The sequence below is a fragment of the Ranitomeya imitator genome, chromosome 1 (genome assembly GCF_032444005.1).
Source record: "Ranitomeya imitator isolate aRanImi1 chromosome 1, aRanImi1.pri, whole genome shotgun sequence".
NCBI lineage: Eukaryota > Metazoa > Chordata > Amphibia > Anura > Dendrobatidae > Ranitomeya > Ranitomeya imitator.
The window spans coordinates 1,191,778,655-1,191,805,252 of NC_091282.1; the positions used below are offsets into that span (position 1 = coordinate 1,191,778,655).

A 26,598-nucleotide genomic window follows, 5' to 3' on the forward strand; every position below is an offset into this window, starting at 1 on the left:
GTACATAATAAAAAACAAATGCAATATTCTTGAACAAAACGAGTCACTGATTGGTACAGTAGGATATAGGATTCTGTCCATGAGGGCTCACAGTCTACAAGGGATGGGTGAGGATACAGTAAGTGAAGGTAGAGGTGGTCATGCAGCGGTATGGTGGAATGAGGGTTACTGCAGGTTGTAGGCTTGTCAGAAGACATAGGTATTTCAGGTTCCTTTCTAAGGTTCCATTGTAGGTGAGAGTCTGATATGTTGGGGTAGAGAGTTCCCGAGTCTAGGGGAGATGCACAAGAACAATCTTGTTTGGGTTGTGGGAAGAGGAGATAAGAGGGGAGTAGAGAAGGAGATCTTGTGAGGATCGGTTGAGTGCTGGTAGGTACCAGGAGACGAGGTCACAGATGTATGGAGGAGACAGGTTGTGGATGACTTTGTATGCCATGGTTAGTGTTTTAAACTGGAGTCTCTGGGCAATGGGGATCCAGTGAAGGGATTGACAGGAAGAAGAGGCAGGGGAATAGCGAGGGACAGGTGCATTAGTCGGAAAGCAGAATTCAGACGCCGGAATGCCAGAGTGTTCGAGGAGAGGCCACAAAGCAGGAGGTTGAAGTATTGGACATGAGATTTCCATAAATCCCAGCCACTTTGCTGGAACTGTAAGACGCTTCATTTTTGATGCAGTGAAAATATGCAGTGTCGAAAACTCACCAAAAACTCAACTTGGGAACGTACCCTAACACACACATCACATCACTTGGCATAAATATTTTGTTCTCTTGTAATCATTGAGAGTTCGTATTTAGGAAAATATGAGGGTTGTAATTTGTCCTAAAAACACGAGATACGATTGATAAAGGTGAACATCCATGCTTTGAACTGTGTAATATGCTTTTGGGATATTGCCTCATTTACACTAATAAGCAGCATGTCATCAAGTACCTGATCTAACAAGTAACCAAGTAACTATGGAAAGTATTCCATAATCTTTTCAAGTGAATCTAAGTGAAAAAGTTGGCAAAGTGCCGTGTGAGTCTTAAAATGCTGTTTGGCCAGTATCACATTCATATTTCTATTTCATCACCTTTTATGGCTTGAATATCTAGACCCTTGTGATACCACTAGAGACTAGACAAAACTTAGATCAACATAGAAGCCTACAGAGACATCGGTGTGGGTCAGTAGAAGGAATCAGGTGCTGAGACTGTAATGCAATGAAACAGGATTATAGTATTTCAATCAGGGTAGAGGTGTACGCTTTCCTTTACCGTGACATCCCTCAAAAAGAAAAACTGCTAAACAAAAAAATAAAATTGAAAAAAACATACTATTTATGTTTTATATATAAGATTAAAAAAAATATAAAAATTAGCAAAGAATAAATAAGTGGATGGAAAAACTTTAAAAAATAAATAGCTGGGAACACACACATAAAATAGTGAATGTAAAAGAGGAATATCACGATACAAAAGGCACAAGGTGCAAACAATCAAAAAGTGCTGCCAAAAAAATCTGTAGAAATTGATGAATGAATACAATGCAAAAAAAAATAAAATAAAAATAAAAATCTCTGCATGCTCTGGTATATATAAAAAGGGTGGAATTGTATTAGATTGTGGTATTACATCCCCTCTCGGCTCAAACACTGTAGTATTCATATTTGAACATACTTTGCACTGTAAACCCATTTTAGATACTATTTTAGTTTTTACTTGAACAGATGCAGAATGAGATGTAAAACTTTCTGCCCGAATATTCAAACTTTTATTTGTCAGCACATCTCCTGGAAGAAATGTGCAGCCAGCAGATGTGGCACACAAGTTAATGTGCTGTCATCCTGAAAAGTTTTATCTCTTGATTTCACAGCTGATGTATACTCTTGTTTTCCACTTTAAACAAATGTATGTTTCATTGATTCCTACAGAAAATGTCAGTCACGAAAGAGAAATTAAAAAGAGAGTAGGAAAGATGACTCCTCTATGTTGTAACATACCTGGACCTAACAAGACTGCATGAAATTGCATTCTCCATAAATATGTATTTATATTTAAATACATATATAAATATAGGAATGCTTCTCACTTGGGGGTGGGATGAGGAATCACGGGAACCATTTCTATTTACAAGTCTGGCTGGTTTATTTCACTCCACATAAACCACACCACAGGAAAACTTACATGCAGCCCTTTCTCGGCATAAAGGCAAAAGACACAGGATAAGTCCAATTATCTGAAGACACAGACCATGTGTGAGACAATCAGGTTCCATTTTACAGTGTGAACAATCCCCAAGGGTGGGGTATGTGGGCAGCCAGATCCGCCCTTGTCTCCAACTGCCCGTAAACCTGGCCTAGATTCCATAACAAGCCTCTAAGTAGTACGTGTACTAGAGCAATACTCCAAGTTTACATCACAGATGACAACCACCTCTGTGATACAAATCTCCCATCAACACTATGTTCCTGGCAGCCATCTTACATTCCTCCTCCCTCTGGGGAGCATCGGCATTACCATGTAGCTTACTGACTCTATGCTCTACATGAAAGTGGAAATCCTGCTGGGCTAGAAACAAGATCATTTCTCCTCTTTTTCATCCTCATCCACCTATGTGGGATATGGTCTGATGCTAATCAAAATTTCCACCCTAACAGATAGGGATTGCCAAAGCCAAACGGTAAACTTTGGGGTCTGTAACGAACAACTAGTGCTGCTGCACTGACCCTGAGCACTGATTTCTGCTGGAAGTCCATGTTACTGTTCAGGTTCCGCAGCCTGAGCAAAGCTTGTTGAAAGGCTGCAGCACAGCCAATCAACAAGCTTCTACTGTGTGGACACTTCCGGCTTCATCACAGCCAGTCAAGTTTTGGCATGGCTGTAATGGACCAGCAGTGCACTATATACATATAAAAGAAAAAAGGGGACCCCGTTTATTGTTGGTAACCAGTACAGGTAAAGCTGACAGCTGTGGGCTGCAGCCCTCAGCTATCAGCTTTATCTTGGTTGGTTCTTAAAAATAAATAAATAATTAAAAAAATGGTGTGGGGTCCCCCCATATTCTTGATAACCAGCCAAGCTAAAGCAGACAGCAGGGGGCTGGCATTCTCAGACTGGAAAAGGGGCCGTGGATATTGTCCCTCTCCAGCCTTAAAATAGCAGCATATAGCTGCCTAAGAAGAGGCACATCCATTAGATGCATCAATTATGGCACCTAGTCACGGCTCTTCCCACTTGCCCTGGTGCAGTGGCAAGTGGGGTAAAAGTTTTGGCATTGATGTCAGATGTTTTATGTCTGCTGACATCAAGCCCAGGGGTTAGTAATGGAGAGGCACCTATCAGACACCCCCATTAGTAACCCTGTGGTGAAAATTAATAAAGACACACACAGAAAATAGTACTTTCATTGAACAAAACACTCCTCAACCCTCTTTTACCCATTTAGTAATGTAAAAATAAAAAATCACATGTCCACCGTTAATCCATATGTCCCATAACGAACTCCAACTCCAACTCTACTACATCTGGATGCAATGCTGAGTGGTGGCATGATGTGACTGCTCAGCCTGATATCCAGGACCCACTGTGCTGAACGTGAGAATGTGGCTTTGTGTGACTGGCAGTAACCTTAATGATGTCACTGCCAGTCACACGCAGGCGTGTTGTTACATTCAGCATGTTCGGGATGCCAGGCTGAGTGGTCGCATCACACCACCGCTCAGCAATGCATCCCAATCAAGTAGAGTTGAGGATTGTGGGACATATGGATTATCAGTCAACAGGTCAGTATAACTTTGATTTTTTTTATTTTTACATTTATAAATGAGTGAAAGAGGGTTGGAAGTATTTTTTTTCAAATAAAGGACATGCTTTGTGTCCATTTTTTTACCTAAACTTACGGGGTTAGTATTGGGGGTGTCTTATAGATGCCTCTCCATTGCTAACCCCTGGGCTTGATGCCAGCGAATATGAAACAGCTGACATCAGTTGCAAAACTATTACCTCACTTGCTCTGGTGCAAAAAGAGCCTTGGCAAAGTGTCATAATTGACACATCTAATGGATGCACAATTTCTGGGGTGGCTGAGGGCTGGTGTTTTTAGTCTAGGAGGGAGCCAATATCCACGGCCCCTTCCCAGGCTATTAATATCAGCCCAAATAAGCCCAAAACTGTATGTGTAGCATTTGCTGATTATTGAATATAGATGGAACCCCATGCCGTTTTTTATTGGGTTCCCTCCATTTTATTAACCAGTAAAGGCTACACAGACAGCTGTGAGCTGATATTAATAGTGGGAAACTCCATGTTTATTAACCCTTTCCCAGTATAATAACACCAGCCCCCAGCTGTCCACATTCCCTCAGCTGGATAGTAGAAATAAGGAGGACCCCATGCCATTTATTTTAAATTATGTATTTATTCAAGATATAAATGTACAGTAAAATACATATAGACTAACACTGATTATATGTCAGACTGACATATTTATTACAATGCACAGGAACTGGCTGATGAAAGTACTACTCATCAGCATTGCCTGCTCTCTGCCATTAGCGACACTGGGAGTATGCAATAAAATTTCACGTTGGTTTGCCATGCAGATTTTCTAGAAAAACCTGAAGCAATCCTGATGCCAGCAAAGTGAAAGAGAAACCTGAAAAGTGTTTTGCACACATTGCTTATTTCTGATATTTAGATTTGGTGTAGAAAATAATCTGCAGCATGTCAATTCTCTGTGTGTTTTTACCCTGCATTTTTCACCATTGTCTTCACTCAATTCAGTCAAAAACACAGGGAAAAAATGCAGGTAGTTGCATTTTTTCTCCCAAGAGCTGTAGAAACGGTGCAGAAATTTTACTCATTTTTATAGCAGATTTTATCTGATTAATATGCCCAAGTCTAATTATTATGGTCCAAAAATTATCCAATCGTAGGGAAGTTGTCATTAGAAACAGCAGGAAGTTAGAATCTTAAAAAAAAAACCCTAGTGGCTCATGTGAAAATTACATGTTTTTTAATTCTTATTTTGAATACAGATTATATGTTAAAAAAAAAGCATTGCCAAAAATATTTCATAAATACACTTAACACAAAAGACAGATTTAAAGAATAGGTGATTTTCAGATGATATATGAACTTAATCAAAGGGAAGCTATGTACAGACGTAATAATAATGAGAAAGGTAATTGCTTTCTCTAACAAATCCTGGTTACCAGCATCACCAGTGACAGTATATGACCTCTCAACCAATAATCCAAGCTGGTAATTTGTTTATCAACTACCAAGACCTGCAGCCACATTTCTTCCTGCAGATCCAGCTCGTAGGTTGCAACGTGAACGCTAGCAAAGAATACTTTTACGGGTCTTTATCTAAAAAGGTCAAAGTCTTTATGAGAAGACGATAACACCATATAAATATTATAGTCCACTGAGACACCGCAAAAGTTCACAGACGACGCAATGTTCTCATCACAAATTATGGACAACTGTGTAATGTACATAAGAGTAAAAAAAGAAACAATTCCATGAACGTCAGAATTGTTGTGGCAGAAAGCATCTGAGTTTTTAAGAGGCCAATAAAACCAGTTGAGATTTAAGGTACCTTCACACATAACGATATTGTTAACGATATCGTTGCTATTTGTGACGTAGCAACGATATCGTTAATGAAATCGTTCTGTGTGACAGCGACCAACGATCAGGCCCCTGCTGGGAGATCGTTGGTCGCTGAACAAAGTCCAGAACTTTATTTCGTCGCTGGACTCCTGCTGACATCGCTGGATCGGCGTGTGTGACACCGATCCAGCGATGTCTTCACTGGTAACCAGGGTAAACATCGGGTAACTAAGCGCAGGGCCGCGCTTAGTAACCCGATGTTTACCCTGGATACCATGCTAAAAGTAAAAAAAAACAAACACTAGATACTTACCTAACGCTGTCTGTCCTCCAGTGCTGTGCTCTGCACTCCTCCTGTACTGTCTGTGAGCCGGAAAGCAGAGCGGTGACGTCACCGCTCTGCTTTCCGGCTCACAGACAGTACAGGAGGAGAGCAGAGAAGCAGAGCGCAGCGCTGGAGGACAGACAGCGGTAGGTAAGTATCTAGTGTTTGTTTTTTTTTTACTTTTAGCATGGTATCCAGGGTAAACATCGGGTTACTAAGCGCGGCCCTGCGCTTAGTTACCCGATATTTACACTGGTTACCGGCATCGTTGGTCGCTGGAGAGCTGTCTGTGTGACAGCTCTCCAGCGACCAAACAGCGACGCTGCAGCGATCCGGATCATTGTCGGTATCGCTGCAGCGTCGCTTAATGTGAAGGGGCCTTAAAAAAAAAAAAATGTTCTACTATTTTTATATTTCATGTTCTATCATATGGATGAGTCATCAATATCAGGTATGGAACTTGATATTTTTATATTTCATGTTCTACCATATGGATGAGTCATCAATATCAGGTATGGAACTTGATATTTTTATATTTCATGTTCTACCATATGGATGATTCATCAATATCAGGTATGGAACTTGATATTTTTATATTTCATGTTCTACCATATGGATGAGTCATCAATATCAGGTATGGAACTTGATATTTTTATATTTCATGTTCTACCATATGGATGAGTCATCAATATCAGGTATGGAACTTGATACCCCCACGATCATTCTTAGGCTGCCGTCACACTAGCAGTATTTGATCAGTATTTTACATCAGTATTTCTCAGCCAAAACCAGGAGTGGGTGATAAATACAGAAGTGGTGCATATGTTTCTATTATACTTTTCCTCTAATTGTTCCACTCCTGGTTTTGGCTACAAATACTGATGTAAAATACTGACCAAATACTGATAGTGTGACGGCAGCCTAATAGGGATGGATCTGCAGTGCTCTGCTATGGTCACTGCATACTTTAGGGACCTTTAGGCTAAGTTCACACTAGGTTTTTTTGCAGCTTTTTTTATGCTTTTTTGTATGCAAATTTTCAGCTGCGTTTTACAGTACCCGCAAAGTCTATGAGATTTCAGAAATCTCCTGCACACACATTATTTTTTCCTTTGTCATCAGAATTTTGTGCATTGCATGTTTTTTGCACAATGGAGCGTGTTATTTCTTTCAGCATTTTTTACCAATTGAAATGAATGGGTGGTGAAAAAAACACACCAAATACGCAGGTATCAGGTTTTGCTGCGTTTTTTGTGCCAAAACCTGATTCTACAGAATAGGGCTTTTTTTTTATTCAACGTTAAATTTTATCAGCATGCCCAAGAGGCAAATCGAGCATGCCAAAACCGCAGCATAAGGCTAAGTTCACACTAGGCATTTTTTGCTGGCGTTTTTAATGCAAATTTTCAGCTGCATTTTACAGTATCATCAAAGTCTATGAGATTTCAGAAATCTCATGCACACACATCGATTTTTTTGTCTTCAGCATTTTGTGCTTTGCACTTTTTTTGGTCACTTCTTTCAGCGTTTTTCACCCATTTAAAGCAATGGGTATTGAAAAAAGCAAGTAGAGCAGTATATGAAACCCATTTATTTTTGTGATTTTTTTTTTCAGGTTTGCCATCTTGTCTTGGTCACTTGAGATGGCAGTTGGGATTAATAGAGTTTAATTAAATTAGTGATGCGTACAAAAGTAAAGATTGGCTCACAAAGGTGTGAAATTGAACAATGTCTGTGGCTGACCGAGGTGTGAGATTGCACAACGCTTAAGTAACTCAATGCCAGACCAAAGTGTGAAAGTTAAAGTGTTCTACAAACTCAATGCACTGCCAGTGTCTTATTATTCCAGACCAATTCACCTCCACTAGCTGTTACATTTGTATGTGTATTTTTTCGTGAACATATGTCTTGTTTTGGTGACCTGTGTTCATGCGTCTGTGGTGGAAGCAAAGCTGAACTTTGGGATCCTGGAAAATGCACCAAAAAGAGCACCAAAATCTGCATTTTTGACACTGCTTCTTTCCTGCCAAGAGTGCAGGTTTTGTGGCAGAAAAAAATGACAAAAAAACGCCTAAGGTGAACTACCCTTATAGTTTATCTCCACAATTGCTAACATTTGGTTGGCACCAATAACAACTGATTGGAGAGGGTGCTGAGGGTCACATCCCTACCAATCTGATATTGAGGATTTATCCTGTAGGTCATTTCTTTATAATTAATTACACTTTATTTTTTTTATTGTCATATGTTAGTTTTCTCTTCCACTTTTTGTCCAGTCTGAAAAAGAATGCAGGTGTGCTTTGTCTAATACGTTTCGTGTCTGTCTCTAGCATTCTACGCGGAAGTCATTTTTTTAAGCTACAGTATGGTTGTCTGTCAGCAGGAGAACATTTCGCATGAAAATCACAGAAAGAATAGTTCGATAACATCAGTTCAATAACCTACTTACAGATACAACGGCAGCCAAAATTTCAATGCCCCCTGTGGATAAGGTGATGTATGGAATGGTTTGAGGTTGTATACCAGCTTCTTTAAATATACTGTTTGTGTAAAACCAAATCTGTTAAGAATTAAAACAAAAAAACAACAACAAAAAGTTTAATAAGCGACCGTCCTGTAAAAAAATGAAGACAAAAGTTTTCAAACTACATGACTGCAGAACTTCAACAGCAATAGTGCCATCTCTTGACATGTTTCAATAAATACTTGTACCTTGTAAAGGTGTTATCCAGTATTTTTATATTAATGGCCTGTACTTAAGTCCTGTTTCACACGTCCAGATAATTCCGGTACCGGAGTTATCCGTGTCCGTGTGTCCGTGTGCTCACGTGGCACATCAGGGTGGCACATGTGCGGCAGGCGTGTGCCACCCGTGTGCTGACTGGGTACCACACGGACCATGCAGGAGACAGCGCTACAAGTAAGCACTGTCCCCTGCTTTGGGTGCTGAAGCCCCATTCATTTCTTCTCTCCAGCAGAGTTCGCTGGAACGAAGGAATGAAAAATCCTTTTTTTTTTTAATTTGCGGTGTAAATAAAGTTCCCTGTAACTAACCCCCTCCCACTCCCTGTGCGCCCGCCCGCTGGAAAGAAAATACTCACCTAGCTCCCTCGATGCTTCCTCTCAGCATCGCAGCTCTTCCTGTATGAGCGGTCACGTGGTGCCACTTATTACAGTGATGAATATGCGGCTCCACCTCCCATAGGGGTTACAGGGAACTTTATTTACACCGCAAAATTAAAAAAAAAAGATTTTTCATTCCTTCGCTCCAGCGAACCCTGCTGGAGAGAAGAAATGAATGGGGCTTCAGCACCACAAGCTGGGGGACAGCGCTTACTGTAGTGCTGTCTCCTGCGCGGCACACAGACTGTACACGGACAACATCCGTGTGCGGTACGTGTTTTACACGGACCCATTGACTTTAATGGGTCCGTGTGATCCGTGCGCTCCCACGAACACTGACATGTCTCCGTGTTTTTCAAACGGACACATGATCCGTGAAAACACGCTGACATGTGCAGAGACACATTGATTTTAATGTGTCTACGTGAGTCAGTGTCTCCAGTACGTGAGGAAACTGTCACCTCACGTACCAGAACCACTGACGTGTGAAACAGGCCTAAGGTAGGGGCACACAACCGTAGATCCTCTCATCAGAGAGAATCGGGCTGATTATGCTAATGATGCACTCGTCAAACTCTGATCATGATGAGTGAGAGCATTTTGAACTCCGATTATCTCGAATGAGAAAAAGATGGAAATAAGACCCTTTCCATCTTCTCCATTGTGTCAGTCCGTGGAATTCGTACTGCACACAGATGTCATTCGAGTGCAGTCCGATGTTTCCCATGCAGTCATTCACTTGCAATCTGATAATTAGATCAAATCAAACATGCTACACTTTTTTCCTTGGACCGGACCAGTCCAAGAAAAAAAAAGTCTAAAAAAATCAATAGTCCAAGTGTGATCCAATGTGGTTTGTCGAATCGAAATTGGAAAGAAGTTTAGGTGCTGTGAGTGAGCCCTAAGACAAGAATGAAGAATTTTCTGTTAGAACTGTTTTCAAAATCCTTTTTTATTCTTCCTGTCAATGAAACATAAACAATCTAATATTTGCCCAATCATTGTTCAGAGTGTTACAGATTTGTCCCTTATCCTTTGCCCATAGGTGAGCACAAGTGTAAAATAACAAAAACTGATGTATTCACCCCAGCACCAGGGCTGCCTCTCCCTTGCTGATCTAGTATTGGTCTATTAGCTGGAGCTTTGGTCATGTCAGGCGCTGCAGTCAATCATTGAGCTTAACAGCTCATGGCACCTACATCAGCAAAGCCCCTGAGTGAAGCGGTTAGTCACAACTGAGCAAGAAAAAACAGAATAACAGCGTTAAGCCTGGGGAGGGCTGATACAACCCTGTTTAATATGTCTGACCTTTTAACCTACAGTTGTGCTCAAAAGTTTACATGCCCCGGCAGAATTTTTGCTTTCTTGGAATTTTTTCAGAAAATATGAATGATAACACCAACATTTTTTCTCCACTCATGGTTAGTGGTTGGATGAAGCCATGTCTTCTGAAATACTGTGCTTTCTCTTTTTAAATTATAATGACAACACAAAACATCCAAATGACCCTGATCAAAAGTTCACATACCCCATTTCTTAATACCGTGTATTGCCCCCTCTAAGATCAATGACAGCTTGAAGTCTTTTGTGGTAGCTGTTGATGAGGTTCTTTATTTTCTTCGCACAAAGCCTCCAGTTCCTGTAAATTCCTGGGCTGTCTAGCATGAACTGCATGCTTGAGATCTCCCCAGAGTGGCTCAATGATACTGAGGTCAGAAGACTGAGATGGCCACTCCAGAACCTTCACTTTGTTCTGCTGTAGCAAATGACAGGTCGACTTGGCCTTGTTTTCTGGATCGTTGTCATGTTGGAACGTCCAAGTACGTCCAATGTACAGCTTCCAGGCTGATGAGTGCAAATGTGCCTCCAGTATTTGCTGATAATGTGCTGCATTCATCTTTCCTTCATCTTTGACCAAGTTTCCTGTGCCTTTGTAGCTCACACATGCCAAAACATCAGCGATCCACCTGCTTTACAGTAGGAATGGTGTTCCTTTCATCATAGGCCTTGTTGACCTCTCTCCAAATGTAACGTTTATGGTTGTGGCCAAAAAGTTCAATTTTGGTCTCATCGCTCCAAATTGCCTTGTTCCAGAAGTTTTGAGGTTTGTCTCTGTGCTGTTTTGCATATTGTAGGAGAGATACTTTGTGGCATGTGCACAGTAATGTCTTTCTTCTGGTGACTTGACCATGCAGCCCATTATTCTTCATGTGCCTCCTTATTGTGCATCTTGAATCAGCCACACCGCTAGTTTTCAAAGAGTCCTGTATTTAAGCTGATGTAAATTGTGGGTTTTTCTTTGCATCCTGAACAATTTTCCTGGCAGTTGTGGATGACATTTTTCGTTGGTCTACCTGACCGTGGTTTTGTTTTTACAGAGCTCCTGATTTTCCATTTGCTAATTACAGTTTGAATGCTGCTGACTGGCATTATCAATTCATTGGATATATTTTTGTATCCTTTTCCTATTTTATACAGTTCAACTACCTTTTCCCATAGATCCGTTGACAATTCTTTTGCTTTCCTCATGACTCACAATCCAGAAATATCAGTGGCTGGATGAAAGATGCAAGAGTCTGTCTGGATCCCAGAAACTCACTCAGCTTTTATGAACACACACGGATTACAAAGAAACAGGTCACAGTTAGTGCCCATGATAGTCGATTTGAATTGTTTAGCACCATGCACAATAGAAGTGCAGCAGAGGCATTTTGGCATCTTACATGCGAAGCAACCAGGATTAAGCGTATTAGTGATTGATGGAGAGTGAATATTGAGCGTCGTGTTGCTGGGGGCAACCATATTCCGAAGAGTACGATTCCTTCTGAAAATAAATTTAGGTTTAGCAGGAAGATGTTTTAAAAGGATCAGGTTCCCTCTTAAAATAAACCAATATTTCTTGAATAATCCCTGGATGGATGCATGGGAATAATTATAAGTAGTAATAAAACTCCACTTACTAATTTCAGAGGTTTCTTTCCTCTTATCGGTTTTAATCTTGCTGAGACAATCTTTTTGACAAAGGGGTTGAACTTTATTAAAAGCATCATGGATCAATTTTTTAGGGAAGTCCTTCTCTAAAAAACGATTCATTAAATTCTTGGATTCATTCTGAAAGTCATTCTCGTTGGTGCAGTTTTTTCGGGATATTAGTGATCCGCCTTGGAATTGGACCACTGTTACGTCCACTTTTTTGAAAAATGTGGAAGTGTGGAATTTACCCATTGGGTTAACATGTATCATCAAACCCAAAAATTGTATATTGGCATTTGACATTGAGGCTGAGAAGGATAAACCCCAAGAATTATCATTTAACCTTTGAATGAAGTCAGATGCTTCATCCAGAGACCCCGTCCAAACTAAGAACAAGTCGTCAATAAATCGGCGATACAGATGTATTTTATTTTTTCACTGCGGTGAGTAGGTCTATGACCTTTCTGCATTCTTTTTCCAGCTGATACCATTTGTTTCTAAATCTGGATGTTTTGGGTTGTCATTATGATTTAAAAAGTGAAAACACAGTAGTTTGACAATAAATGGCTTCACCCAACCACTAACCATGAGTGGAGAAAAAGTTTTATTATTATCATTCATATTCTCTGAAAAAAGGCCAAGAAAGCAAAAATTTTGCCAAAAATAGTAAAGGAAGGGAAACCTTCTATAGTCAGTTTCACCAATATAGAAATCCAATATATGGAAGCTTGTGCTGCAACAATGATCATCAACTTCTTCCATAACAAGCCATAGCTTATTTCTCACGGTAGCATCAGGCTTTCAGTCTTAAGGGTGGGTCGGTGCGGCCTCAGTCACAGCTCACTATGACTGGAAACCCAAAGTTGCTGGGAGGTATGAAGCTCATTTCCTTCCAACAGCGGGGCTCTCAGTGCGGACACCGGGCAGGTTCAGAACGCTCTTAATCTGCACATTAGCCCCATAATTGCAGGTTTTTACATGATAGGCTCCCTTTAAATAGGTTGCCTGTCCTTGGGGTACAAGTGTGTAGTTTCTCTATGTGACTGTAGACCTGTGAATCCTCACATCGCATGCAGAGGGAGGTCATGTGACTGCAAGTATGAGTTTGCATACCTTCAACCATATTCTGATTAGATGTATCCGGCCTCGCTCATTTCATTTGTAGCAAGCGAGACTGCACACGTCTAGTTGGCACTTGATCGGATGTATGCAAATTGCATACTTGATGTCATATGACCGCTCGCCATTGGCTCCAGTATTGCACGCTGTGAAGATTCACAAATCTGAGGTCACATAGAGTGACTGCAGAAATTTACCCCACGGCCGGACATTCCCTTTATTCTAATATGTATGGGCTCCTTTAGGGCTTGCTCACATGACTGAGTGCTATCCAATGCTTAGCAGAATCGGCATGAGAAAAAATGCCAGCATGCTGTGAGTGGCTCCGGAATTCGGATCACGTGCACCAATTCAAGTCTATGGGTGCGTGTGAAACATCGGACTGCGCTCAGATGTCATGTTCACGGATGCACACAATGGAGAAGATGGAGAAATTAAATTCTCCATCTTCTCCACACCAGTCATACGATTCTCTTGCATGCAAATCTGATTACACTAAGGTGACACTCGGCTCAAACTCTAACAGAGACTGATCCAAGTGGCATTATTATATTGTGCCCCAATTTCCTCTCTTGAGTGAGTTACTGCTCGTGTGATCCCGGCCTTAGACGGACACACCTTATTAACAAGGGGAGTGGTGAATTCTGTGTGCTAATTCATTGATATCATTCCAGGAGGAAAAACAGAAGAACAACACAATACAGAGTTCTAAGAAAAGACCCTCCGGTATAGTGGCATGAATACCTCTTTCTTAAAACAGGCATATCAGTAGAGCCAATACAGTCCTGTCTTTAAAAGTACTTCTAGATACATTACAATAAAGTCCATCTTAAGTAGAATAAAACTTTTATTTTTAGAAGCTTTTCCCTCTGGGGGAGATATCCGAATTAAAAGTTACAGATCTGTCTTCTGCCGCTCTGCTCTTGTATCCTCCAAAAAGTAAATGAGAGCCCAAAGGATTTGATGGCGATCACTAAATGGGCATTTGGCTGAAAATATTTGGAACTCACTGGAGAAGATTTACTAAAACTGTCTCATATTTTGACAGTGTTATTCTTAGAGTAGACTATAAAAACATGCCCAAATTATCGCAATGGATCAGGCTGCTCGATACATTCAGTTTATCTTTAGGCTGTGTACACTTGAGCTTACACCACATTTGTTGTCCTGCTTGTGTCAAACATTTTGGGCAAAATTTACTAACATAAAGTGATATAAAAAACTTCTAAACCATATCACAATATAAGCCCAAGTCGCGTAAAAGGAAATTGCACCAGAATTATGCCACAATTAGTTTAGTATATCTCCCCCTATGTTTTGGGTTGGGTTTGTTTATGGGTGTGTGACCTTAGCAAAGTTGGCATTAGGCTCTTGAAGGTCGCATGCTGCCGGTGACTTCACCTGGCCAGGACCAGGTCTTGCAAAGTTCAATGAAGGAGACCACCACTTCAGAATCAACTGTCTTATGCTGAACAATAACTTGGTGGGTATTATATACAGCGGATAGTGGGGGCATAACTTCATGAACGTTTCTCTTAGTACATGGAATATCTTTATACACATTCTGTCCGTCCTTCCCAGAATGACTTAGTTCTACTTTGGTTAGTCCTCTGTCTTCGCCACAACCCAGCTCAGTACTTCAGGAACTTCCCTTTCCCTAATAATATACTAGAAAAACTTACGTATCATATTGGGAACTAGAATCAGACTTAGTGAACATAAATCCCCTTAAAACAAACTTTATTATAACAATATGTCTAAAAACATACACCAACCCTGTTCTATATATGGCAGAAAAAAATGTCTGCCTAAAAATTGACCAAGGTCTAGCGCATACGCTACAATAACCTCTCCTGCCCCCTGCCTGGCTGTGGAGGTTGGCACCCTAATAACGATTTTTTGGCGCCCCCACTCGTGGACTGACCCTCACTGCCCTGTCTCACCCTACCATGCAGGTGAGAAAACAATAATATAAGAACAGAGATGAAAGCAAAAAAATGGTCAAAACAAATATCAAAAAACACAATATAATGAAATCAACAAAAAAAGGGGAGGCAGGTACAGGACAAATACTGTAATTAAACAGAGGTCCAAACCTTTTTTGATAGCCAGCCAATGAATATTGCCAGTTTGCAATGGGTATGTTGCCAGATATGCCACATAAAACAAAAAAGCAAACTGTACAAATACTATAATTTTACAGGGATCCAGCCCTTATGATAACCAATCAGTCAATCCTACTAATCTGCAATAGATACACTATCAGAAATGAAACATAGCTTTAATAATTCAGCATAAACTCATAGCTATTACCCATACCTCAGGTAAGCTGCCTGCCTGGTTTCAACAAAGATGTCAGTAAGCAGTATACTACCCCATTAAATGGGGCCGACAGCAAAAGATATTTCCATGGAATGCTAATACAGATACATTTGAGCAATCCCATAGGGTATGTCAATAGCATATGCAATGATGCCTGTTACTTATCAGAACATTCTGCGCCTCAATGCGTTTCCCCGTGGTTCGGTTCATCAGGAGGCCCGTCAGAAGGAATTTCAGATGTAATGTGCCATGATGCCATAGATGCCCCAGCAGAGGGCGCCCTCATATGAACTCGAGCCTGGGAGCTTTCTAGGAAAGTTCCCACGCTCCAGGAACAGCCAGCAGAGGGCGCCTCACCGCAAATGAAGGTAAATATAGGTCATTGACCTACTTTACCTTCATTCCCCGGGGTTTTGCAGCCAGGAGCAGCGCTGCATTAGCAGAGCTCCTGGCTGCAAAATATTTTAACCCCTTCAGATGGATTTACATCGTGGGACGTTACAGATCTTCGGAAGGTAAGGATATTGTTGGTTTATTATTTTTACTTTGTTACAGAGCGAGGGTCTTCAGAAGGATTGAGCGAAGAATAAATTATTACAACAACCTTTGTTTTTATTTCATTAAAATAATTTTTAATAATGTGTGTGTGTTATTTTAACCCTTTACTAGTATTGGATTAATAATGGATAGGTGTCATAATTGACGCCTCTCCATTATTAATTTGGCTTAATGTCACCTTACAATAGCAAGGTGGCATTAACCCTTCATTACCCCATATCCCACCACTACACGGGAATGGGAAGAGAGTGGCCAAGTGCCAGAATAGGCGCATCTTCCAGATGTGCCTTTTCTGGGGTGGCTGGGGGCAGATGTTTTTAGCCAGGGGGGGGGCCAAAAACCGTGGACCCTCTCCAGGCTATTAATATCTGCCCTCAGTCACTGGCTTTACTACTCTGGCGGAGAAAATTGCGCGGGAGCCCACGCCATTTTTTCCGCCATTTAACCCTTTAATTTAGTAGATAGAACGGCCAAATTTTGCATATACACACTACTAACATTAGTAGTGTGGAATATGCAAAAAAAATGGGGATATGAGATGGTTTACTGCATGTAAACCAGGTCTCATATCATGTCGGGTTTAGGAAGGAGATAGCAAAAGCCGGTAATTGAATTACCGACTTTAAAGCTATCTAGCGCTGTATGAAGTAATAATATATATACATATATGTGTCTACTGACATATATATATATATATATATATATATATATATATATTGTAGGAGTTCCACTCACTCAGCTGTGACGGCTGACACTCAGGAGACGTGTTCCTTTAAAGTTCACTGGGTTTATTGCTTCATAAACCATGTGGCAAAACAACAGAAAACAAAATAGCCTTTGGTTCAGGCAAAGAAAAACAAGTGTCCAGTTCCTCCGGCTCAGTCCTGAAGCCGTAACACACCAAGGAGGGTTTCACCTCCACACATATCTGCTGTGTAAAGCATTAGCCAGTCTTAAATAGAGCTAACCACACCCAGTAACCCATCACATGATTAGCCATGTGGTCTGACATTACCACAGGTCCTGAAACACATATATTTACATGGTTATGTGCAAGACAGAAATACCCCTGGGCTACCATACAGTAACAAGGCACTTATGTGGCACATACCTCCCATCGACTACACACCCTTTAGCCATGCTACATACCTCCCCCCTCTGCCTAAAGCCATGGGGCTTGGCACTTTCCCCCACTAAACAAGAGATTCTTGATAGGGCATCCGCATTACCATGCAGCTTTCCGGCCCTATGTTCCACATGGAAACTGAAATCCTGCAGGGCTAAGAACCAACGGGTGACTCTGGCATTTCTCCCTTTCGTTTCCCTCATCCACCTAAGTGGGGCATGGTCAGATACCAGTCTAAATTTACGTCCCAGCAGATAGTACTGTAATGTGTCCACTGCCCATTTTATGGCCAAGCACTCCTTCTCAACGACTGAGTAGTTCTTTTCAGATGAGGACAGCTTCCTACTCAGATAGAGAACAGGATGCTCCTCCCCATGTAGTTCTTGGGAAAGGACTGCTCCCACCCCAACATCTGAGGCATCTGTCTGAAGAATAAACTCTTTCTTGAAGTTTGGGGCCATCAGAACGGGTTGCTTACACAAAGCGTTTTTCATTTCTTGGAAGGCTGACTCTGTTTCTTCGGACCACTTAACCATTACTGGTTTTGTCCCTTTTAGCAGGTCAGTCAGAGGCGCAGCCATCGTGGCGAAGTTTGGGATGAACCTCCTGTAATATCCCACGATTCCCAGGAAGGCTTTAACTTGCTTCTTGGAAACTGGTTTTGGCCATGTTTGAATTGCCTCCACTTTACTGATTTGGGGTTTTATTTCTCCATGACCCACTATGTATCCAAGGTACTTAGCTTCTTCTTTACCCAAGGCACACTTCTTCGGGTTTATAGTAAATCCGGCCTCTCTTATAGCATCAAATACCGCTTGGACTTTCTCCAGATGACTCTCCCAGTCCGGGCTAAAGATGACGATATCATCTAGGTACGCAGCAGCGTAGGCCTTATGGGGTGCAAGGACTCTATCCATAGCCCTCTGGAAGGTCGCCGGGGCTCCCTGTAGGCCAAACGGCATCCGGGCATGCTGGAAGCATCCATCAGGTGTCGAAAAGGCTGTCTTCTCCTTGGCTTCCTGTGCCATGGGGATCTGCCAATACCCCTTTGTCAAATCCAAGGTGGATATATATCTGGCGTGCCCAAGCCTTTCGATGAGCTCATCAATACGGGGCATGGGATAAGCGTCGAACTTGGAGACCTCATTCAACTTCCGATAGTCGTTGCAAAACCTCCACTCTCCATCAGGTTTTGGGACCAGGACAATTGGGCTCGACCAACCGCTCTTGGATTCCTCAATGACTCCAAGCCTCAACATACGCTCCACTTTCTTGGAGATAACTTCTCGACGAGCCTCAGGAATACGATAAGGTTTCACATTCACCCGCACATGTGGCTCTGTTAGGACCTCGTGCTCTATGACCCTCGTGTATCCCGGCAATTCTGAAAACAGGTCCCTGTTTTTCTGGAGTAACTCCCGGCACTGCTGTTTCTGGGTCTTTGATAGCGTCTCTGCTATAGTAACCGCTCCAACCTCACCTTCTGGGTTGCTTAACAATGACGGAGTTACTGTCGGCTCCCTATCTTGCCATGGCTTGATGAGGTTGACATGGTAAACTTGGAATGGTTTCCGTCTTCCTGGTTGGTGAATTTTATAATTTACCTCACCAAGTTTCTCGACAACCTCATATGGCCCTTGCCATTTGGCCAAGAACTTGCTTTCCACCGTTGGAACTAACACAAGAACCCGGTCTCCCGGATTGAACTGCCTCACTCTTGCAGACCGGTTGTAGACCCTGGCTTGAGCTTCTTGTGCTTGGAGAAGGTGTTCTTTCACGATAGGCATCACCTTTGCAATCCTCTGCTGCATCAGGGCCACATGCTCAATGACGCTTCTGTGGGGCGTGACTTCGGCCTCCCAGGTTTCCTTGGCTATATCCAGGAGTCCTCGTGGATGTCGGCCATATAGAAGCTCAAATGGTGAGAACCCTGTGGAGGCCTGTGGAACTTCACGAATGGAAAACATCAGATAGGGTAAGAGACAATCCCAGTCTCTACCGTCTTTCTCTATAGCTTTTCTCAGCATGCTCTTTAGTGTCTTGTTAAACCTCTCAACAAGGCCATCTGACTGGGGATGGTACACCGAGGTCCTCAACTGGGAGATCTTCAGGGCTTTGCACAACTCCCTCATCACCTTGCTCATGAAAGGTGTACCCTGGTCAGTCAGGATCTCCTTTGGCAGACCTGTCCGGGAAAAGACATGGACCAACTCGCGGGCTATGCTTTTTGAGGAAGAATTTCTCAAGGGAATTGCCTCAGGATAGCGTGTGGCATAGTCCAGGATGACTAATATATACTGATGGCCCCGAGCTGATTTAACTAAGGGACCGACCAAGTCCATGGCAATTCTCTCGAACGGTACCTCAATAATGGGCAGTGGCACAAGGGGGTTCCGGAAATGAGGAGTGGGAGCAGTTAGCTGACATGTAGGGCAGGACCTGCAATAGTTCACTATTTCCCGGTGACACCCAGGCCAATAGAACCTCTGCACAACCCGTTCCTGCGTTTTTTCCACCCCCAGGTGTCCACCCAAGATGTGTGAATGGGCCATGTCCAACACTTTCCGTCTATACGGACCCGGCACTATCAACTGCTCTACCAACTCCTCCCTTATTTTCGTGACCCGGTACAACAATTCCCCCCTCAACAGAAAATGGGAAAATCTTGTGTCTGCCCCCGGCTCCTGTACCACCCCGTCAATAACTGTGACATTATTAAAGGCTTCCCTCAGAGTGGGGTCCCTATGTTGGGCAGTCCCAAAATTTTCACCGGTAACTTCTAACTCCAAAATGTCAGATGTAGGGGATACTTCCTCCTCATCCCCAACCAGAACACAAAAAGGAAAGCTGTCTGCCTCTGGGTGTGGCGATACCCTTCCAGGGTTCACTGGTTCACTGCCAGGGAGCTCAGAACCTTTTCCCCACAAATCCCAAAACAAACAGAAATCCCGGCCAATAATTATAGGGTGCAACAAGTCCTGAACTACGCCGACTATGTGGGACTCAGTGCCACATGCCGTTTCAATGTCCACCCTGGCCATAGGGTAGTCCTTTGCATCACCATGTATGCACCGCACTCCGACCTTCTTTCCTGGGAGCAGGTGGAGAGGAAAAGTGGCCCTCACCAGGGTCACTAGGCTCCCCGAGTCTAACAGTGCCATTACTGCTCGACCGTTCACCTTTACGGGACACGCTTGAGGTCCCTCGTTAGATGGAGAGTTCACACTACAGGCTGGATACGCATAGTATGAACAACGGCGTCCCATGCTGCAGTCCATCTGCTCAGTGGTTTGGGAACAACGGGCAGCTATATGTCCTGGCTTGTGGCACCTCCAACAAATAATATCACCCGTGGGGACCTTGGGCACCACCTCCCCCGCCCTTTGTGACCTTGGACGCACCACCCCTTTTTGGGACTCAGCTGCCTTCTGGGACCCCCAGTACGGCATGGGCTGCCTCCCGAAGGAGCCTTCCAACCCTTGGTATCTCTCAACCAGTCCGATCAGCTCGTCGGCATTCTGGGGATCACCCTGGGCAACCCAAGACTGTATAGGCCTCGGGAGGGAATGGACAAACCGATCCATCATCACCCGTTCTACCATCTGTGCAGGCGCAGAGGATTCTGGCTGCAGCCATTTCTGGACCAGGTGCAACAGATCAAACATTTGGGAACGAGGTGGTTTGTCCCGGTGATAGCCCCAGGAGTGAACTCGCTGTGCCCAGACAGTCAGTGTCACCCCCAAACGTGCAAGAATCTCGGCTTTCAATTTGTGATACTCTATGGCATCCTGCAAGGTCAAATCATAGTACGCCTTCTGGGGTTCTCCTGTCAGGTATGGCGCAAGTACCTCTGCCCACTGCTCTGGCGGAAGTTTTTCCCTCTCAGCGACCCTCTCAAACACCGTCAGGAAGGCCTCAACATCATCCCCGGGAGTCATTTTCTGCAATGCGCGTCTTACCGTCTTCCGGACGTGGGTGTCATCAGCCAAACCTGGGGTTGGGGCGCTCGCCTTGCCCTGGATGGCGGTTGCCAGAAGCTGCATCTGCTGCTGATGCTCCTGCTGGCTCTGCTGCATCTGCTGCCGTTGCTCCTGCTGGTTTTGCTGCATCTGCTGCCGTTGCTCCTGCTGGCTCTGTTGTATCTGCTGCATCAACAGCCTGTTGGTCTCTTGCTGCCTTTGCTCCTGCTGGACCAAGTGTTTCAGCAAGTCCTCCATTTTCTCCGGCAATGCTTGCTGGCTTGCAACAGCCTTGACCCAGGACATTCAAAAATAAACTCACGTCTCCGCTGGGAACGCTGCCCGCATTCTCCACCAATTGTAGGGGTTCCACTCACTCAGCTGCGATGGCTGACACTCAGGAGACGTGTTCCTTTAAAGTTCACTGGGTTTATTGCTTCATAAACCATGTGGCAAAACAACAGAAAACAAAATAGCCTTTGGTTCAGGCAAAGAAAAACAAGTGTCCAGTTCCTCCGGCTCAGTCCTGAAGCCGTAACACACCCAGGAGGGTTTCACCTCCACACATATCTGCTGTGTAAAGCATTAGCCAGTCTTAAATAGAGCTAACCCCACCCAGTAACCCATCACATGATTAGCCATGTGGTCTGACATTACCACAGGTCCTGAAACACATATATTTACATGGTTATGTGCAAGACAGAAATACCCCTGGGCTACCATACAGTAACAAGGCACTTATGTGGCACATACCTCCCATCGACTACACACCCTTTAGCCATGCTACAATATATATATATATACATATAGACAGTATATATGTTTTTATTTATTTTTTTACACATGGATCCCTTGTATAGCCGTATGTCGGTATTGCAAGCCTGCGAGAAAAACACGCAGTACGGATTGCATACGGATTACACACGGAGGATGCCATGCGCAAAATACGCTGACACACCCTGCCTACGGAGGAGCTACGGACCACTATTTTGGGGACTTTTCAGCGTATTACGGCCGTAATATACGGACCGTATTGTCTTACGCTGAGTGTGACTCCAGCCTTAGTGTACTGGAGAAAAAATATCCTGGTTTCATACCACTGATGCCAACATGCGCAGTGACACATATCTCCCCTCGTACACTGTGCCAGTAACCCTCTCACAATTCATTGCAACAATACACATCTTTCAGGGGAAATGTGGGCAACGCTTACACATACTCCTTGCACCACATCCAAACCACATATTGTCTACCCTCCTGGGATACTTATGTCCAATGCATAAGTAGTGATCTAAATTGACAATTCTTCTATTCTTTGTACACAATATTTTCACGCATGTGTTTAAACACGGACGTGTGAGTGAGACCATAGACATAAGTTCTATTAGGCTGGGAAACCAGTGTCTCTGTTTGAAGGGAGCTGGCAGAGGTAAATGGAGAAAATAAAATCATTGCTTGTCTCCTGATATTGTGGAATGAGGAAATAAAAGTAAAAATATTTTTGGCATAATATACATTTTTTTTTACTTTTCCTAATAGGATTTGGCTTAGCAGATTGGGTGTGGACATCTAATTGCCATTACAGATTTACTATAATTTACACCAGGGATATATAGTTGAGTAGTATTGAGCTTGTGGTTCATGGATATCCCAACATTTATTAAGAGAGGAGCCTATTAGTCCAAGGGGCTTCTATTCAAGGCTTCCATTGCAGCGTGCACTAGTTGACAACATATGAGGACGGGGATGTTGATTTTTTTTTAGCAGCTAATGGGCAAAGAGCAAGTTTTTCTGTGACTACTGTGTAAGGAAGAGTTGTGCTGTGACTACTGGGAGGAGGATGGGAAGCGAAGATGTGAAGACTGTGAGTCACTTATTGTAGTTACTTACGGCATTCAGGCCGCACAGCTGGTAAGACGCCATTGTCACTATGACGGTTATTATCTGCCACCGAACCGAACGATCCTTGAAAAGTTCAATTACAGACACCAATTGCGTGTTCCTCTGTATCCTGGTCTCTGCCAGCACATCTTCGATATCTTGAGAAACGTCTTTCTTTCCAAGGAATGTGCGAAAAGCTGCGAAAAATAAGAGTTTTAATCAGTGTCAATCAGCAATAGATTTGTGGAAGGTATTATACCAAATTTCTATGAATCAATACCTCGTATGTATTTCTATTCTGACAGAAGACGTGATTCATACCATGCAATTATAGATATTGATGAATATGGGAAGAATTATATTAGAATCTGCACAAACACGTGGATTTATTTTTCATATTTTTGTGAATATTATTGTGCCAAAATGATTTCCTTTTTTTTTTACACTTCATATTTTTAGATATATTTTTCCTGTCTGATAAAGCGATATAGTCATGTATAATTTTGTGGATTACTGCCTTCTGTAGTTTTGTAGTTGTACACAGCGGATCAAAAAGCGAGATAAAGGGATTAACACTGAACATCAAAAACCAAACAAGGGTAGAATATGTAGAGACCAGATAAAATGACATTTCGCTAACAGAATTTGGCAGTGCATCAAAGTACCTGGAAACAGTCACATGCATAGGTGAAGCCACTCGGAAAAGTTGACTTCAAAGTACTGGCCTACTTTCATTCCTAACCTCCATGGAATTGCAGAGAGCTGCGAACATAATAGCTAATAAAAAGTCACTACGGAAAAGCGGAACGTGCTCAAATGAAAAACATGAAAACAAAGTGACCTATAATTGGTAAAAAGAATGATTTCATCCCAACACTAGATATGGCTACAAGTGGACAAAGATTATAAGATGAGTATGTAATTTTCATGACCCAAACATCATTTCTTGGCAAACCCAAGATATTAAAGGAAACCGGTCATCTGTTTCACGCTGCTCAAACAAGGCAGGAAATATTATTCAGAGCCTGGCTTGTAGTCAAGTATATTTTTCTCCTAAATGTTCCAGCCAAGACCATAACTGGAAATGAGATTAGCCAGGCTCTTCCCTGGCTGGCTATTCACAGAGTTGCTATAGGTAATTGACAGGACTCTCCCTATGTGCGCACGAAAGGGAGATCTGTCCATCATCTAGATCCGGACGGGGGCAGAACCGGACTAGTCTTATTTCTGGCTATGTTCCCTGGCTGGATCTTTAGACTCCGATTTCTCTTGCAATCGGTTTGGACATCAAGAATCAGATAACAGGTTCCCTTTAAAGAAGTCCAGATGAATAGCCACCAATTTTTGATTAATATAGCTCTATAGCTCTAGCATCCAGGACTCGAGACGATTAGAACAATGTTGGGTCACTGCACTACTTTATAGTTTACACAGACACATTGGCTTATTCGAATGGGTGACTGTGCCTGGTATTGCTATAGCCTTATCCACCTGGGGAAGCCTGTCAAGGGGAAACTTGTTGGGGAGGCTAAGAGTTACTTTAATTCAGCTTCAATGTTCTTGCATATTCCATTAATCATATACAGTATACCTGGATAGTGCTATGTGTAATCCATGGACTCCAGCCATGGTTAAGGCAAGGCATCACAGCCTCAGCAATGTAGTTAGGAAAATTTTAGAGGACCTGTTGAAGCGTGCACCACACAAATACCTTCCTGCTTACATGTCTTTAACATGGACCAATAAACGGTGCTAGCGGGGATGTCACCGAGGTCACCGCAGTTCAGCCCGGCTGGGAACGCAGCCTCAGTGACATCACCGCTAGTCACTGACGCTGCGCTCACAGCAATTCAGTCACCAGTGGTTCTCAGCCTGAACGGTCGCATCTCGGCACCGTCCTAGTTGAAAACTTTTTTCCTCCAGACATGGATTACGGCAGGGGTGTCAAACTGCATTCCTCGAGGGCCTCAGACCATGCGTGTTTTCAGGATTTCCTTTGCATTGCACAAGGTGCTGGAAACATTCTGTGCAGGTGATTAAATTATCACCTGTGCAATACAAGGAAATCCTGAAAACATGACCTGTTTGCGGCCCTCGAGGAATGCAGTTTGACACCCCTGGATTATGGCATGGGACAGAATGACAGACAGGTATGGTATATTATTGTTTTATTATTTTTGGTTTATTACAGGAGAACGAGGGCTTTGGAGGAATTAGGTGAGGTTGTAAGTATGGATTAATTAAGATTATTAATGGAGTTTGTGTCATTTTTTCAATTAAAGGATGTTATTCTTGTTGTCTGTATTTTCATACAATGTGACTATGGGGTTAGTAATGGGGGCATCTTACAGACGCCTCTCCATTACTGTCCTCGGGGCTTGATGTCACCGGACATTACAAAGGTGACATCAACCCCAGAGCTATCACCCCACTTGCCACCGCTATAGGGCAAGTGGGATGAGCCGGGCAAAGCGCCAGAATTGATGCATTTAATAGATGCACCTTTTCTGGGTAGCTGCGGGCTGCTATTTTTTTAGGCTGGGGCGCAATATCCATGGCCCCTTACCAGCCTGAGAATACCAGCCTTCAGCTGTCTGCTTTAGCAAGGTTGGTTGTCAAAAATGCCATTTTTTACAAAAATTATTTATTTAAATAATTATAAAATATGGCGTGAGGACCCCTTTATTCTTGATAACCAGCCTTGATGAAGCTTACAGCTGAGGGTTGCAGCCCTCAGCTGTGAGTTTTGCCTGGCATGTTAACAAAAATACAAGGGAACCCACACCGTTTTTTTTTTTTATTTATTTGCAGCGCAGGAGCGGCTGATGAATACTCCCATCCACCGCTCCTGCTCTCGCTGTTATTAGCGGCAGCAGGTGTCGGATGATGGGAGCAGTTGTCCCGTCAGCTGACACCAGCGACCAGAGGTAAACTGTATACCTTCGATCACAGTTGATCGCTCACGCTGTCTTCTGGCAGCGTGGGAACCATGGCTCTCTGACCAGCGGGGATGATTTCACCGTCGATCAGAAGAGGTGTTTGCCGCGCATTTGTGCAGAGTGAGCTGATAATCAAAGTGTCGGTTTGTGCTTACTGTACAGTTACAAATCACAATATAATGAGTGGTGACTGTACTCTCTCTGTGCACACATCTATGACTGAAAGCTGGTGGCTCCAAGGAGAACATAAGTTCATTTTCTCCCATTAGCTGTGCTTTCAGTAAAATGGCCAGGCAGCATGGCAATGCTATTTACATGTGGATTAACCCCATATCTCCAGGTAAATAGTGTTTTCCAAGGTGACAAATTCCCTATAAATTATAGTTAATAATAAATCATTTTTGGCAACGCTCCAATCCTACGGCACCATCTTGTGGCCGGATGTCTGAAGCTATGTCAGATGCTCTCTTATCCGCTCAGTTGAATATATCTTTTGGCATTTGTCTAGTGACTGAAGATCGATGCACAAAAGGCAAACACTTACATTTATACATCACTCACTAAAGTCTAGTTGTGGGTCCAGTTTGCCCCTATTATCATTTCACACTGGTCACAATGTCCACTTGAACCACAACATGAAAAAAAAAGATGATAGCATCCCTGTAGATGGTAG

The 26,598-nt window shown here is 42.9% G+C and overlaps 1 protein-coding gene across 7 annotated transcripts in view; it reads right to left on the bottom strand.

Moving 5' to 3' along the window:
- SLC2A9 (solute carrier family 2 member 9) overlaps nucleotides 1–26,598 on the bottom strand; it is a 574,319-nt gene that overhangs the window by 212,013 nt on the left and 335,708 nt on the right. For all 7 annotated transcript variants that reach the window (XM_069744845.1, XM_069744847.1, XM_069744851.1 and 4 more), the window contains 2 exons: nucleotides 22,996–23,183; nucleotides 8,375–8,485 (listed from right to left, as the gene is read on the bottom strand). In XM_069744845.1, coding sequence (XP_069600946.1) covers nucleotides 8,375–8,485; nucleotides 22,996–23,183 — 299 coding nt within the window. The remainder of the gene's footprint in view (nucleotides 1–8,374; nucleotides 8,486–22,995; nucleotides 23,184–26,598) is intronic.